The sequence below is a fragment of the Ipomoea nil genome, unplaced genomic scaffold (genome assembly GCF_001879475.1).
Source record: "Ipomoea nil cultivar Tokyo-kokei standard unplaced genomic scaffold, Asagao_1.1 scaffold1932, whole genome shotgun sequence".
Taxonomy (NCBI): domain Eukaryota; kingdom Viridiplantae; phylum Streptophyta; class Magnoliopsida; order Solanales; family Convolvulaceae; genus Ipomoea; species Ipomoea nil.
Window position 1 is genome coordinate 918581 of NW_017618360.1, and position 14196 is coordinate 932776.

General features: G+C 38.5%; 3 protein-coding genes, 1 long non-coding RNA gene and 1 other non-coding gene across 5 annotated transcripts; 4 read left to right on the forward strand and 1 right to left on the reverse strand.

Annotated features, from left to right (window-relative positions):
* The first annotated feature begins 119 nt into the window (after positions 1-119).
* On the forward strand, positions 120-4447 carry LOC109193948. The gene is made up of 3 exons (XR_002056348.1): positions 120-130; positions 3162-3164; positions 4275-4447. It is a non-coding gene; the product is annotated as an uncharacterized LOC109193948 (long non-coding RNA).
* A 1005-nt stretch (positions 4448-5452) lies between these two features.
* TRNAL-UAG lies at positions 5453-5532 on the forward strand. The gene has a single exon. It is a non-coding gene; the product is annotated as a tRNA-Leu (tRNA).
* A 27-nt stretch (positions 5533-5559) lies between these two features.
* Positions 5560-7769, forward strand: LOC109193945 (pyridoxal reductase, chloroplastic). Its single transcript, XM_019344775.1, has 8 exons — positions 5560-5753; positions 5820-6048; positions 6127-6220; positions 6343-6466; positions 6626-6727; positions 6868-7019; positions 7129-7222; positions 7302-7769. Exons 1-8 carry the CDS (start codon positions 5625-5627, stop codon positions 7485-7487), a joined length of 1110 nt encoding a protein of 369 aa, XP_019200320.1. The 5' UTR covers positions 5560-5624; the 3' UTR covers positions 7488-7769.
* Positions 7770-7845: 76 nt separating this feature from the next.
* LOC109193947 (ubiquitin-60S ribosomal protein L40) lies at positions 7846-9469 on the reverse strand. Its single transcript, XM_019344778.1, has 5 exons — positions 9218-9469; positions 9046-9132; positions 8814-8916; positions 8099-8165; positions 7846-8016 (listed from the first exon to the last, which is right to left on the reverse strand). The coding sequence occupies exons 1-5, from the start codon at positions 9318-9320 to the stop codon at positions 7990-7992; spliced, it is 387 nt and encodes a 128-aa protein (XP_019200323.1). The 5' UTR covers positions 9321-9469; the 3' UTR covers positions 7846-7989.
* A 909-nt stretch (positions 9470-10378) lies between these two features.
* Positions 10379-12265, forward strand: LOC109193944 (probable 6-phosphogluconolactonase 4, chloroplastic). Its single transcript, XM_019344774.1, has 3 exons — positions 10379-10823; positions 10906-11041; positions 11597-12265. Exons 1-3 carry the CDS (start codon positions 10660-10662, stop codon positions 12062-12064), a joined length of 768 nt encoding a protein of 255 aa, XP_019200319.1. The 5' UTR covers positions 10379-10659; the 3' UTR covers positions 12065-12265.
* The last annotated feature ends 1931 nt before the right edge of the window (positions 12266-14196 follow it).

A 14196-nucleotide genomic window follows, 5' to 3' on the forward strand; every position in this document is an offset into this window, starting at 1 on the left:
ATATATATATATATATATATATATATATATAAACAAAACCAATGTACCGAGAAAAGAGCAGAGTGAGGACGGATATGATATCCCATCGTTGTCTTCTTTCCATTCCCCAAATTTTGGTCCATCCGATCTCGTCCCCGTTGGAACAAGGATCGGGAAGCATCCCTAGCTACTTTAATTACTTAAATTAATTTTTATTATTAGAGTATGACATTTTAACATATGCTATTATAGTACTTTATTATATATAATAATTAATATAGCAAAAAAGAAAGGGAGGTTGATGGTTTACATCTAGGTTTTGTAGGTGAGTTAATATTTGACAACAAGATGGACAACTAATACTAGCTAGTTGCTCGCATGGGCAGCTCAGTTGATCACAAAGATAAATTTTGAAAATAATGACCCCAGATGGAGTTTCACTAGCGGGGTCGTGAAAGACATTCAATGAATCTGATTAGATTTAAAATATGGTGACATTTTTGTAATTATCATTAGTTTTACTATGCAGATTTGAAAAACTTAAATACAACTAAATATGCAAACATGGTAAATTTTATAAAATCATAAAAGATAAATTTTAAATTTAAATCGTAAATGCTAGATTTAACAGTAAAAAGTGAACTACTAAACCAAATAAAACAAAAAAACTCAGTTATAAACTCTAAAATCGAAACCCTAAGTGAAATGCACTTTCGCATTTTTACAAGTGCAATCTTTTAATACTAAATATGCAAAATGTTAATACTAAATGTGCAAATATTGAAAAGTATAAGAATTGCAGATTTTAGTGTTCAAGTTTGCATAGTAAAGATGGTGATAATTATTGAAATGTCACCACGTTTAAAAAAATTGATCTGATCCGTATTATTTTTTCAGATGTAAAACTGAAATTGGTTCTTATCTATCTCCTAAGACTTGTCATCATTTGATATATATATATATATATATATATATATATATATATATATATATATATATATATATATATATATATATATATCGTTACCATTGAATCATATAAAAAAAATATATTGTGCATGATAATAATAATGAGAAAAGATAAAATGAATTGAAGTTATAACAGTAAATCAGAAATATTTTTGTCAGAAAATATTTAACAAAAAAAAAAAAAAAAAAAAAAAAAACAGACATAGTCCATAATATGGTGAAAAAAGATAACAGAGTTGAAGTTATAACAGTAAATCAGAAATATTTTTGTCAGAAAATATTTAACAAAAAAAAAAAAAGCAGACATAGTCCATAATATGAAGTTATTAATCTAGAACTGTATTTTATAACTTCAACACGAAACACAGTGACCGAATGATCTGGGACCTTCTGATCCCTCCATAATATGAAGTTATTAATCTAGAACTGTATATTATAACTTCAACACAAAACATAGTGACCGAATGATCCTGGGACCTTCCGGTCCCTCAGCGCAAAAAAAATAAAAAAATAGTGACCGAGTGAAGATATATAAATTTATAATAAGATTGGTATTATTATTATGCATGCATGCATGGGTGTGGTCGCATGCAGGACCGCACAGTAAAGCGGCATATTAGGGACCATTTCATAACACCATCCACCATTTTCTCTCTCTCTCAATCTTTTCTAGCTTTCCATCATATCAAACCAGACTTCCCGCCCCGTCGGTAGGGAGAAGAGGAGGGAAACCACAACCCACCCACCCTCCCCCCTCCCTAGCCTGACCCCACCCACCCTCTAACGTTAGTTATGGAATTACACCGCCGCCGCCCCCATCATATCCTTCGCCCCCATCATTAACTATTCCCTCGAGCTCCGCCCTTCCACGCCACCCGCACGGCGGTTGTGCCCCACCACAACAGCCGCCGGCGTCCTCTCCTCATGCACCGTTATCCGATCATATCTATGAGAAAGTTCCCCCCTCCTTCCGGATTATCTCACTTTCTTCACAATGGACCGAATACGACGACGTTTCATCCACTTGTCTCTCCTCCTCCTCCTCCGCCGCAGATAGCGCCGTGCGCGGCGGCGACGCCGACGCCGACCACAACCTCGCGTTTGCTTTACTCCTCCCCGTCCCCTCCCGGTGTTATCGACGGCGCCTCCGATTTTGCCTCCCTCTCGTTAATCGCCTGCCTTCTCATCCTCTCCTTCGTTTCCGTGTTCTTCATCATCCATCTTCGGATTAAATCGCGGCTGTTCCCTCATCTCCAGAATTTCAACTCGCTCTGGACCGTCCGATTGCTTCTCGTCTTCTTCGCCGCTTTCTGGGCTCTCAACCAAATCCTCCGCCTCCCCTTCTTCCTCCACCGGACGAATAATAGCTTTCCCCTTTTGCCCCCGTTAACCCTAGCCCAACAAACCAGCATGTGCAACGTGCACGTGGTCCTCTCGCTCGGATTTTTCGAACCGGGTTTTTTAGTCACCCTATTGTTCCTGGTCAACGTCTCCGTGAAAAAAAATAACCCTAGCCGGTTGTGGGCCGTCGCCGCCGTGGTGGGGGCCTGTTCGCCGATTTTGTTGTTGCAGATGATCCTGGTTTTCTTCTCGCCGTTGGAGGTCAAAACTCAGAGAATCTTCATGCATTCCAGCTCCATCCTCTCCATGGATTCCGACGGGAACAAGTTCGTGTTCTGCACCTACCCCACCTTCAGCTGCCTCGTCTTCGGCGCCTTCGCCGTCGCCTACTCCGTCGCCTTCTCCTTATCGTGTTGGAAGGTGGTGGCGTTCGTCATCAACAAGACCATCAGCTGCCGGATCAACATGCTCGCCATATCGGTGATGGTGGCGCTGCCGGCGCAAATCATCTGTCTCTGCGTATTGCTGGTCACGCTTCCCGGCGGCAATATCCACGGCTGCGCCATCTTCGCCATGTTCCTGTCGTTTTCCTGTTGCGTGGCTGTGGGGGAGATCATTTTGATAATCAAGCCGATTGCCGATTCTCTAGCCGCCGCCGCCGCCAGCGGCGGCGGCGGCGGAGATTACAGTTCCGACGTCATGGCGGAAACTCGGCTGTGGGAGGACGGAGGATGATGGGCTACAGGTGGTGAATGGTGATTGTTGTCGTCGACGGAGGAGGACAAAGCGGTCATTTCAGGTATCCGCGTGAGGACAGTCTAGTAAATGCTCACAGGCCACAGCACGGGGTACAATCTTACAAGCATACCCAGGGAGTGAATGAAAGGCGGCGGAAGCACTGAGTTGACAATTCTGCCCTCTGATCCAATTTGTAAAAATAATTTTTTTTTCTTCATAATTAGCAAAGCTGTTGATAGTCTCAGAAAAAGATTGGCTACACATAGGGGAGAAAAGCTTTTTTTTTTTTTTTTTTTCTTTTCAAAAAAAATTCCAAAATTTGTGTTACTTTATATATACATATATACTCCAGTGTGTATATTTTTAATTTTAATATACATGTATGTCCCGCTGTCCGAGTGACATCTCCAACTCATATATAGTGTTTACATAATTGATCAAATAATACACTTAGCCTTGTAAAGACTTGTACTAAGTTTTGTATTGTTTCGATCATGATGAGTTGAATGTTACAGAGTATAAGATGTTTTTTCAACAATTTTCATGTTCTAAAAGCTACTTTGAATAGTTAATTTGGGATTATATATATTTGACAATATAAGTAATTGCAATTTTGTTATGAAGGGGAATGTTCTATTCATGTACTGATTAAATTTTGCAATACAAATACCTTGCTCTAAGAGTCTAAGTAGTTACAATCATTTATATATTGTCCATATTTGTTCTTATTTTCATTATACTTGTCCTAATATTTTCAGTGTTAAGCGAATTAATTGGCATTCATTGATCGAATTTAACTAAATTATGAGGTGTTAACTAAATTGTGATGGATTATAATTGATAGATTTTTTATTCTAGGGCTACACAAATTGGACAAGATATGTAGCAATAGGAAGAATTCAAAGAATGGATAATGAGAGGTTGGACAGCATAGTACTCGTTTAGTTTTTAGAGATGCTTAGATTGAATAGTAAATAATCCTACTACTTGTCACAAGTGATCTGTCCACTTTAAACATACCCTGTTTAGTAGAAAATTGGCTTATAGGCCAATTTTGACTTATTTGACCACTATTAATTGTTTGATTTAGTTAAAATATCAATATAAATGTTTAGTTAATTAACTTTTTGCAACTGCAAAAGGCTAAAATTCAAAAAGCTACTCCAAGCAACTTTTTCAATTATCTTTTTGAAAAAAGAAATTATATCAAACAGCTATAATTATACCAAACAACTATTAGCTAACAGCTTTCCATAGCAGTGATATCCATATTTCTAAGTTATTTAGTAATTCCTTTTGGTTATAAGCTTGTTTTAGCCGATCTTAGTATTGGGGTTTTTTTCTGGATCGCCGCTTCAAGTATTGCTCCCGTTTGACTTCTTATGTCCGGATATGGATCAAATAATAAATATTCCTTTTTAGGTGGTCTACGAGCAGCTGCTCAATCAATTAATTATGAAATACCCTTAGCTTTATGTGTATTATCAATTTCTCTGCGTGTGATTCGATCAGGTATAAAAAAAGCTCTATGCGTCTTGGTAGTTTTGACTTGTGAGATCGAACAACTATTAATTTCCTCTTAAAACCCGAAGTTCAATAAAATTATGATTATGATAACTAGAAATCAATTTTTTCTTTTTGCACCCACAATGCAATTTATTGTTTTGACTTGTGAGATCGAACAACTATTAATTTCCTCTTAAAACCCGAAGTTCAATAAAATTATGATTATGATAACTAGAAATCAATTTTTTCTTTTTGCACCCACAATGCAATTTATTGCTTCGCTAGTATTATTTAATTAACACAATCAGCTAACAGCCATTTTACCAATCATGACTAACTTTTACACTGTTGCTGACCGAGGTTTGAACATTGATCTATTCTCTTAAATACTGCTTATTGAACCAGTGAGTTAAATTCGTGCAAACAGTAAATAATCCTACTGCTAAAAAAACATCTCAATGTGAATAGATCCCCTCATTTTCATACATTCATGCAATTTATATAAGCTAAAATTGAATCCACATTTTGCAAACCCCATGTCTTCATGGACACTTTTTTTTTTGGCTATACAACATTATGTAACGTCCATGTACACCCATGTCATTGACTTTTTCTTAATTAATTGTTTGTACTACAACTAATCATCACTCGCTTTGTTAAATGACCATTAACTCAGCTAATCAATCATTTTTACCGAACATATCTTTAATTAAGTCTATCAATTACATATCCTCAATTGATTATTATCTAGTTTAAGCGCTCAATTATGCACCTTGATCGCATTCTTTAATCAATCACTACTTAGTCTAGACGATTGCTCACACCCTCGACTAACCACTCCCCGGATTAGGTCACACATACTTAGCACACTTGCGGTACTTTTGGATTTGTACTTTTATTCCTAGATACTGTGTATGTTGACGGTTTGGCCGAGTGGTCTAAGGCGCCAGATTTAGGCTCTGGTCCGAAAGGGCGTGGGTTCAAATCCCACAGCCGTCAATTTTTTACATCCTCTCTACTTTTGGATCAGACACGCCACCCACCACAAAACCATTTCTGTTCTCCTTGACTATCTTCTTTTACAGCAAGCCATGGCTCTTTCATTCCCAGTATCAAAGCCTATTTCTTTTCATGTCAGATGCTCTTCTCCCCTAGATTCCTCCCTCTCTTCTTCACCTTTTAAGGCTCTCAAACTCCCCCTTTTTTGGCCATGGCAAAAGGTACTCTCTGTTACTGCGTTTCTCAACATTTCTTGGAAAAATTTGGCTCACTGGTTTGTATTACAGGTAAAGCTGGGACCTTTAAGCGTATCTCCCATGGGGTTTGGGACTTGGGCGTGGGGAAACCAGCTTCTTTGGGGGTATGACGAATCCATGGATACTCAGCTCCAGCAGACTTTCAATTTTGCTGTTCAGAATGGGATCAACCTCTTTGATACTGCTGATTCTTATGGCACCGGAAAGTTGAATGGCCAAAGTGAAAAGCTTCTTGGCAAGTTCATCCGTCAATTTCAAGGTCACTCTGCTCAATTTCCCCAGTTTTCTTTTTAGCATTATGCTAAATCACTGAGCTTTTTGGGCATCTATGTTTCAGGTAAAAAGCAAGTCCAAAATGACATTGTGATTGCTACGAAGTTTGCAGCATACCCATGGCGCCTGACACCAGGGCAATTTGTAAATGCTTGCCAGTATGCTTCAATCATCATCTCTTCTTGCATCCCTACAAGATCTATGCTTATATTTCATAAAATCTTAGTTGTTTGAATGCTGTGAATTAGAAGAATTTTTATGGTGAATTATGCGTGGGCAGGTCTTCTCTAGACAGGATGCAAATCGAGCAAATTGGGATCGGGCAGTTGCACTGGTCTACTGCAAACTATGCGCCTCTGCAGGAGAAAGCTCTCTGGGATGGTTTAGTGGCAATGTATGAGAAGGTTATCCTGAATTTCTTGTGATTATCTGTCGTGGCATATATGTGCTGATCACTATACTTCTTGATATTGATGTATTTCCATGGTTGTACTTGAAAATCGCTAACCCATTTTGGTCTTTTAGCCTGATTTGATTCGGTAGTTTTTGCATTTTGGATGTAGGGATTAGTTCGTGCAGTTGGGGTGAGCAATTACGGGCCAAAGCAGCTACTGAAAATACACGATTATCTTCAATCCCGTGGAGTTCCTCTGTCATCAGCTCAGGTTCAGATATAAGTGTTTGTGTGTGAATTTGCCTATAATTGAAGCATGTGTTTCATCTCAACTAAAAGCTTAAACTGATAGTTGGATTGCACATTTATGTTTATATGTTCAACACCTATCTTATGATTGCTGCAAATTAGGTGCAATTCTCATTGCTTAGTATGGGAAGTGATCAAATGGAGATCAAAGATATATGTGATTCCCTGGGTATACGCTTGATTGCATACAGTCCCCTCGGTCTTGGTATGCTTACAGGGAAATATGGCCCTTCCGATCTTCCAAAAGGGCCAAGGTATGATTCATTCCCGCCCTACATTCGTGTGTGAGTTCATCTGCAATGATAAACTTCGTCCTCTCTCGATCTTTGGCTGTGTTTACTTCTATTCTCCATCATTTCTCAGGGGTTTGCTGTTCGGTCAAATTCTACCCGGACTGAGACCATTGCTGGACTCACTAAGAGATATAGCCCAGAGAAGGCGCAAAACTATACCTCAGGTTCTTTGGTTTCAATGGTTCTATGCATCTCGATTTCTTTTCCCTAATGTTTTCATATGATTTAAGATTGTATTTGCAGGTAGCTATTAACTGGTGTATCTGCAAAGGTACCATTCCTATACCCGGAGTTAAGTCACTAAAACAAGCCGAAGAAAATGTGGGTGCCCTCGGCTGGCAACTATCTGCAGATGAAGTGGTGGAGTTGGAAAATGCAGCTCTTGAATCCCCTCGAAAGATGATTCAAAACGTATTTCAAACGAGATGATGCACAGAAACTCTTAAACATGTCCATAAATCGTTTCAAGATAAACGTGTCCCACCGAAAAAGAAATTCCCTTGTTCTAGGGCCCCACATCCCGACCCTAACAGGATAGTGAAAGGAGTGAAAGGGTAAAATCATACTGACTCCAATGTGGGTGCCCATTAGACGAGAGAACAAGTGTCTGGTGCCAACCACTTTTTTTTTTTTTTTTTTTTTTTTTTTCCTTTTCCCATTGTTCTTTTAACATTCTTGCTGCTCCAATAATGTCTGCCAGCACTTTATTTCTGTTTGTGTTGCTCTATAAGGTTCTGTAACAGATAACACATGCATAGAGAAGAAGATGAAACTCAAACTGAAACTCTCAAGAAAATAAGGATGATGATATTATGATCAGCAAGCTAAAATCTTGACAACATCAAGAATCCAACAAACAGTGACAAGGAATAAATATCTTTAAGCACAGCCCAATAAGAAAGCAATCCAAGCACTCCAGCCGAATACACATCTACTTGATCTTCTTCTTCGGCCTCAACTGAAATAAGAACAGAATCGGTATGAATTAGGGCATAATGAAGACTCACAATGTTTGGGTGAAAATACACAAAAAAACGAACCTGGTTACTATGGCCACACTTCTTCTTCCTGCAGTTGACAGCACGGGGGTGCAGACGAGCATAGCATCTGGAAGAAGAAAAGAACAATACTACCACATCAAAATCACAATGTTCGTTCTTAATAATACATTGAAAGGAATACCGATGAAGAATGACCGAACCAAGGTAGGATTACTGTTTGATAATAAGCTAACAGTAATAAACAATAAACGTTTCTTAGAGCCATATTCTTTAATCAATCACACTATTGAGAACAAACACCGTTGAACCATTTCTAGGAAATCAAATAGAATTGTAGCATAACTAGATAACAGGGTGCTCAAATAAAACTCGGGGCATGTTCCTAACGAATTGAAACTAAAGAAAATCTCTCAAATGTACTTCAAGAAGGATCACATTGATTAGCCATTAGCCTGCATTATCAAAGCTCCTTGATTTGCACATATAAGCTGCAGGTTAAAGAAAGGTTCGAGAAAACATTATCTGCAGCCAATTCTAACTGTCAAACACATTTCATGTTTAAAACAGAACCACTTTAGCATTCTATAAAGTGTTAGCAACCAATAAGCCAAGTTATGAAGATAAGCTTTGACAAAAACCCAGAAAACATAACCATAACATTGAATTCTAAGCAAGGGTTCAAAACAGTCAACTATCCAAGTGAAAATCACAACATAAAATAGAATTACAAAACTAAAAAGCATAAGTAACTTACTTGCGGCAAATCATCTTGTCCTGATTATATTTGCGGGCCAAAGCCATGAGAGATGGTTCAATGATCCCACCTCTAAGTCTCAGAACCAGATGCAAGGTAGATTCTGCCCATTAATTTACAAACAACCTCATAAAATCCAAGCTTAAGATGATAAACTAACACTAAATTCATTTTTCTTATAATCATATCATAAAAATGTGATCTTTTTGCAGTGGACAAATTGTGAACTGACCCTTTTGGATATTGTAATCAGCAAGGGTGCGGCCATCTTCAAGCTGCTTGCCAGCAAAGATCAATCGCTGCTGGTCCGGTGGAATGCCTAAACACAGGATAAATTGATGAATTAGAGAAGAAAGTTTGAGAATTGAAGGTTTAAGATGAAATTTCAAGATTATCAGCAATACCTTCTTTGTCTTGAATCTTAGCCTTAACATTGTCGATGGTGTCGCTCGATTCAACCTCGAGAGTGATGGTTTTTCCGGTTAGAGTTTTCACGAAAATCTGCATTTTGCTTCCTTCTTCAGAGCTGTGAATCTCTAAGATGACTTGTCAACTCACTGGGTGAGATTATATATCGCCGCCGATTAGGGTTTAAGGATCATGGATTCATGGTATTGTGTTTTATGGAAAATTTTATACAACCCCTATAATTTTCAATACCTTCGAATTCTTCCCCTCAAACATACAAAACTTTAATTGTAGAATCTCTATTTATATTTTTTTAGAAAACTGTCAAATAGACCTTCAAACTTTATTTGAAATGTCAATTAGGTATCTAAATTTTTTTAAGTTACAATTAAAATTAACATTTTTTTTGATAGCAGCTATTAAGGTTTCGATACCATTTTCTGACCAAAATTTGATCATTGTTGATCGTCACCGGTCGCCTCTCTCCTAAAAGGCAACCAGTTCTAGCCGCTTCTCCGGAGAATGCGACCAAAACCTGGTTGCCTTTTTCTGAAGAAGTCTATTGTTAAATTTATATTGAAGTATTTTAGCACTAGTTATGTGGAAATAGTTCAATGACACGCTTATCTTAGATGCAAAGGCCAATAAACCATAACGTATTACATAATATTAATGTTTGTGACTTAAATTATAAAATAATTACAAAAACAAGACAGCTTTGTTTCACGTTGACAATTTAAGAACAATCCTTTAATTGCTTTGGGAAATAAAGAAGAGATCAATGTTTGAATCTCGACGATTATAGTATGAAAATTAGGAAAATACTTGATGTACTCCCATTTTATACTCTCAACTTGTACTCCCTCTCATATGTTATTGATGTAAACATTTTTCTGTCACATGTTGAAAATAACCAATCTTGGTTTGTCACCTCAAGGAGTACAAATTGGGAGTCTATGTAGTAGAACTTTGAAAATTATGTTTAAAGTGAGCAATTTATGTGCATAGACATTTGACCATATATTTTAAATTATTGAATTACTCTAATTTACATCTTCTCAAATGCTCTATTGAGCCTAGGTGTAAAGAACCTTTAGCTAGAATTTGTTAAACATGGCACCTGTACCAGAGTAGCTAGCTATATTTTTCCGACACTTATCTAAAAATCATGGTGCATATCTAATCAAACTGAAAAGTATGGCATCTTATTATTCCCTACACGAAAATCGCCAGATATGAAAGCCTCCATTGAATACATACATACGTATTCGTATTACCATAATGGTTACAAGAATCTGTTTTCGACGCATATATGTTTTTCATGCCTGACCAATTCACCATACCGCAAACCCACGGCTAGGAATCTATAAATCTTCGTCTACCATCAAGCATTCAACCTCTCTGCTTTTTCGCTTAATTATTAGCTCCGTTCCGATCGATGGCCACCGGAAAAGGTAAAAAGACCGTCTTGAAGTTCGATTCCGAGGATGACGTGGCGGTGGCTCTGGCGAAATACACCGCCGATTTATCGGCCAAGTTCGTCGCACAGAAAGGCTCCTTCACTGTTGTCCTCTCCGGAGGTTCCCTCATCGACACCATGAGGTAATTTGCTTTTATTCTTCGATCAATTCTTCTTTTCTTACAGTCTTTGTTAAAATTGTGATTAATGTTGATGGGATAATAGGAAACTAGTGGAGGCTCCTTACAAGGATTCAGTGGATTGGTCGAAATGGTGGATCTTTTGGGTGGATGAGAGGGTGGTTCCACTGGATCACCCGGACAGCAATTATCTTCTTGCCTGGAATGGTTTTCTTTCAAAGGTTCTTTCTCTTCACTTTCCCATTACTATTGCATCTTAATATGCTTTGATTGTGTGATTAAACACACAAACAGAGCTCAATTTTGAGCAGTTTTATGAATGTTTGGTTTGTTTACAACCCTAAGTGTTATAAGATCAATTAGTGTGTGATAGAATGCAATTAGGGGTGGAGATTCTCATAAAACTTTGAAGAAGCAAAGGGGGATAATGTTTAAGTGACAGAGGAAAACCCGTAGCGACTACCCGAGCCTAGGTTGTCCATAGCTGACCGGCTCAAACCAAGAAAGCCAACAGGCCACTTCCACCAGACTGGTAACCTTGTAGTTATTAAACGAACAGTCTGACCAAATTGGCTGGGGTTGCCATGAATAACAATAGATGTTCACTTCATAGAATCTCTATGTTTGAGATGTGAAGAGTAGCTGATATTGGAATTGGATTGCCTAGACCTAGTTTGGAGAACTGATGAGATTGTGGGGAGATTATTTCACACTTCTTGTTATGATCCTATTGATAATGCAGCTAAAATCTCGGGGCACTGGTATTTCGTGTTTAGGTACCGATTCCCTCGACTAACATTTATGCAATCAATGACAAGAAGTCCCCAGAAGGTGCAGCTGATGATTACGAGGCTCGCCTCAAGCAGCTGGTTGAGTCCAAGGTTCTACCTCTATCTGCTACTGGATTCCCCAAGTTTGATCTGATGCTGCTAGGTATGGGGCCCGATGGGCATCTGGCTTCTCTATTCCCAAATCGTCCTCACCGCCACGAGAAGGAGAGATGGGTAACTTTCATTACAGATTCACCAAAACCGCCTCCCCCAAGGATCACTTTCACATTTCCAGTGATCAACGCTGCTTCAGAGAACGCCATGGTGCTCACCGGTGCTGAGTTAGCCTACATGGTGAATATTGCTTTGGGTAACGGGGTGGCTTCTGATGGGATACCCCCGCCAATTACTGACCTTTCGGCTGAGGATGAGCTGACCTTTTTCTTGGACAAGGATGCATCTTCTAAACTGTGAAGCCATGGACAAATAGTAACTGCAAGCACCACTTTAATAACTAGTTCCCTCATTATCATTTCATCAATGGTGCCATTTTAATTACTTCCCTTGTTGTGCTGTCTGTGTACTCCATTCCTTGTATCTTTGTTATAATGTAGAATTGCAGTATCTTCTCCTTAGAAATGAATAAGATGTACAAGGAATTACATGGCTTGTCTTTCTTCTTCATGGTCCACAAGATTAGGATATGCAATCCTTTTTCCAATGAGTGTCTGCCAGGGGTCCACACAGACAGCTCAGTTGGTTTCTGGGTGGTAGATTGTGAGCAAAGACATTGGATCGAGCCCTGATAGTCGCAGTGTGTGAGAGTGAGCTCCTTGTGGGCACCAAACACTGGTCTTCTCATCTAATGGACTACTGAGTTACCGTAATTTAACCTTACATTATCCTATTCAGTAGGGTGTGGGGTTTTGGGGGCGAGGAATTTTGTCTTTTGTGAGCAAGTGACCATGGGCCTAGATGGGAGTCAACCTAGCAGCCAATGGGCCTCTATCTTTTAACAGCAAATTGGCTTATTTAACTTACAGTTTACCCATCTCACTTCACCCAAGAAATGCAGAAAAACTCAAGGAGATATCTCTGCAGAGACCAATTATAAATGCTGTGTCCACTGCCCAATAAGCTTGCAATGCCTATTGGCAATTTTTTACTCTGATATTCAAATGCCAAGTTGAAGACTTTTCTCTTTGATTTCTGTAAACAACAGATTGCTGTGATGCTGTGCAGTCCATTTCAGGTAATTTTTTATCCCACACCCCCCCCCCCCCCCCTCCCCTTCCACTTTCTGCTCTTTCTTCTACCCATCATTGGCATTCATTCATTCATTGCTCATGCATCATGATTGGCTTGGATGAGATGTCCTTTCTGCATCTCCCCCACCCATTTCTTGCCACCTGGCACTTGGGGTTTCTAATTTGGCATACATTTGAGTCATCAAAGACAACAAATCTTGTTTCTGAAGCAATTTGTGTTTGTCTCAAGAAGGTAATAATAAGTTGAATTAATTAAAAAAAAATTGGTACTCCCTACCCCCTACCTATATTATGCTCCTAACCTATATTATGCTCCTAACTTTCATGCACTTCAACTGCCCTTTTATGCTTATAACTTTACATATTTACTTTCATTTTTTGACTGGTTTTTCCCTAGTTTTCTTCCCCCCTTTTGTCTGCTAATATATCAATGCTATGGGGGAATGGAAGAGAGGTGGGGTTTGGGAATTGTTGCAAATCTTATGAACATGTGCCTAAATTTATTGCACCAAGACAAAACACACAATTACATTACGTATCGAGAGAAATGTGTCATTTCGTATCTGTATCTTAGTGTTACATATGTATTTAGTTATCGTTTGTTTAAAGATTTTTTTTTTTAAAAAAAAAGAACATTAGCTGCTTACCTTTATAAGATAATGGAGATTAATAAATAGAAAAAAGAGAGGTTTTGGAAGATGATGATTTGCAGGAATGATGAACAGGAAATCAGGAGATCACCTGGTTTTGAGGATGGTGGTTGTTTAATGATTATGTCTTATGAAGCTGCTAGACAATGGAACCTTAACAAGGCTTGCTTTCAGAGAGGGTTGTGTATGGTCCCAATACTCCCAATAAAGGAGAGCTATACTCATTGTCCTGCAAGATAGCTGCCCAATTTCCCTTAAAATCAATTAAATAACAATCACACAAAATAAAACTTCAATCCAAACTCTACTCAACCACTCCCAATATTTACTGTGAACACGATAACGGGTACATATAAGTGCATCCTACTTGGTTGTCTCGTAACTAGGGAAAGATTCTCTTATGACATCCTCAATAGTGTAAAGATTTTGAAGAGATTTTACGTGTGATTAGGAAAGAGAAAATAAAAAGGAAAAAAAAAAAGAATAAAAATCTAAAATTAAAAAACAAAAAAAAAAATTAGAATTGCGCCTCACGCACGTGAGGCGCTACTCTTCACATATAGGTCTCACCCTCTACAAAATCCCTATTTTGCAGGACAACCCCATCATCTTTCTCCTCTACCTTGCCATTTTCCCTCAAAACCTGTGCACAACCCCTTATCGGGGTTGCTCTTAGTGCTCTAACGTC

Bases quoted from the DNA above. Each gene is read 5' to 3' on its own strand.
- LOC109193945 (XM_019344775.1), top strand. From the start codon at position 5,625: ATGGCTCTTTCATTCCCAGTATCAAAGCCTATTTCTTTTCATGTCAGA. The intron at 6,467-6,625 runs GTTATCCTGAAT...TTTTGGATGTAG, and splicing joins TAGTGGCAATGTATGAGAAG to GGATTAGTTCGTGCAGTTGG. The intron at 7,020-7,128 runs GTATGATTCATT...ATCATTTCTCAG, and splicing joins GATCTTCCAAAAGGGCCAAG to GGGTTTGCTGTTCGGTCAAA.
- LOC109193947 (XM_019344778.1), bottom strand. From the start codon at position 9,320: ATGCAGATTTTCGTGAAAACTCTAACCGGAAAAACCATCACTCTCGAG. The intron at 8,166-8,813 runs GTAAGTTACTTA...TTCTTCTTCCAG, and splicing joins GACAAGATGATTTGCCGCAA to ATGCTATGCTCGTCTGCACC. The intron at 8,017-8,098 runs GTTCGTTTTTTT...TTCTTATTTCAG, and splicing joins AGTGTGGCCATAGTAACCAG to TTGAGGCCGAAGAAGAAGAT.
- LOC109193944 (XM_019344774.1), top strand. From the start codon at position 10,660: ATGGCCACCGGAAAAGGTAAAAAGACCGTCTTGAAGTTCGATTCCGAG. The intron at 10,824-10,905 runs GTAATTTGCTTT...ATGGGATAATAG, and splicing joins TCCCTCATCGACACCATGAG to GAAACTAGTGGAGGCTCCTT. The intron at 11,042-11,596 runs GTTCTTTCTCTT...TTTCGTGTTTAG, and splicing joins GGAATGGTTTTCTTTCAAAG to GTACCGATTCCCTCGACTAA.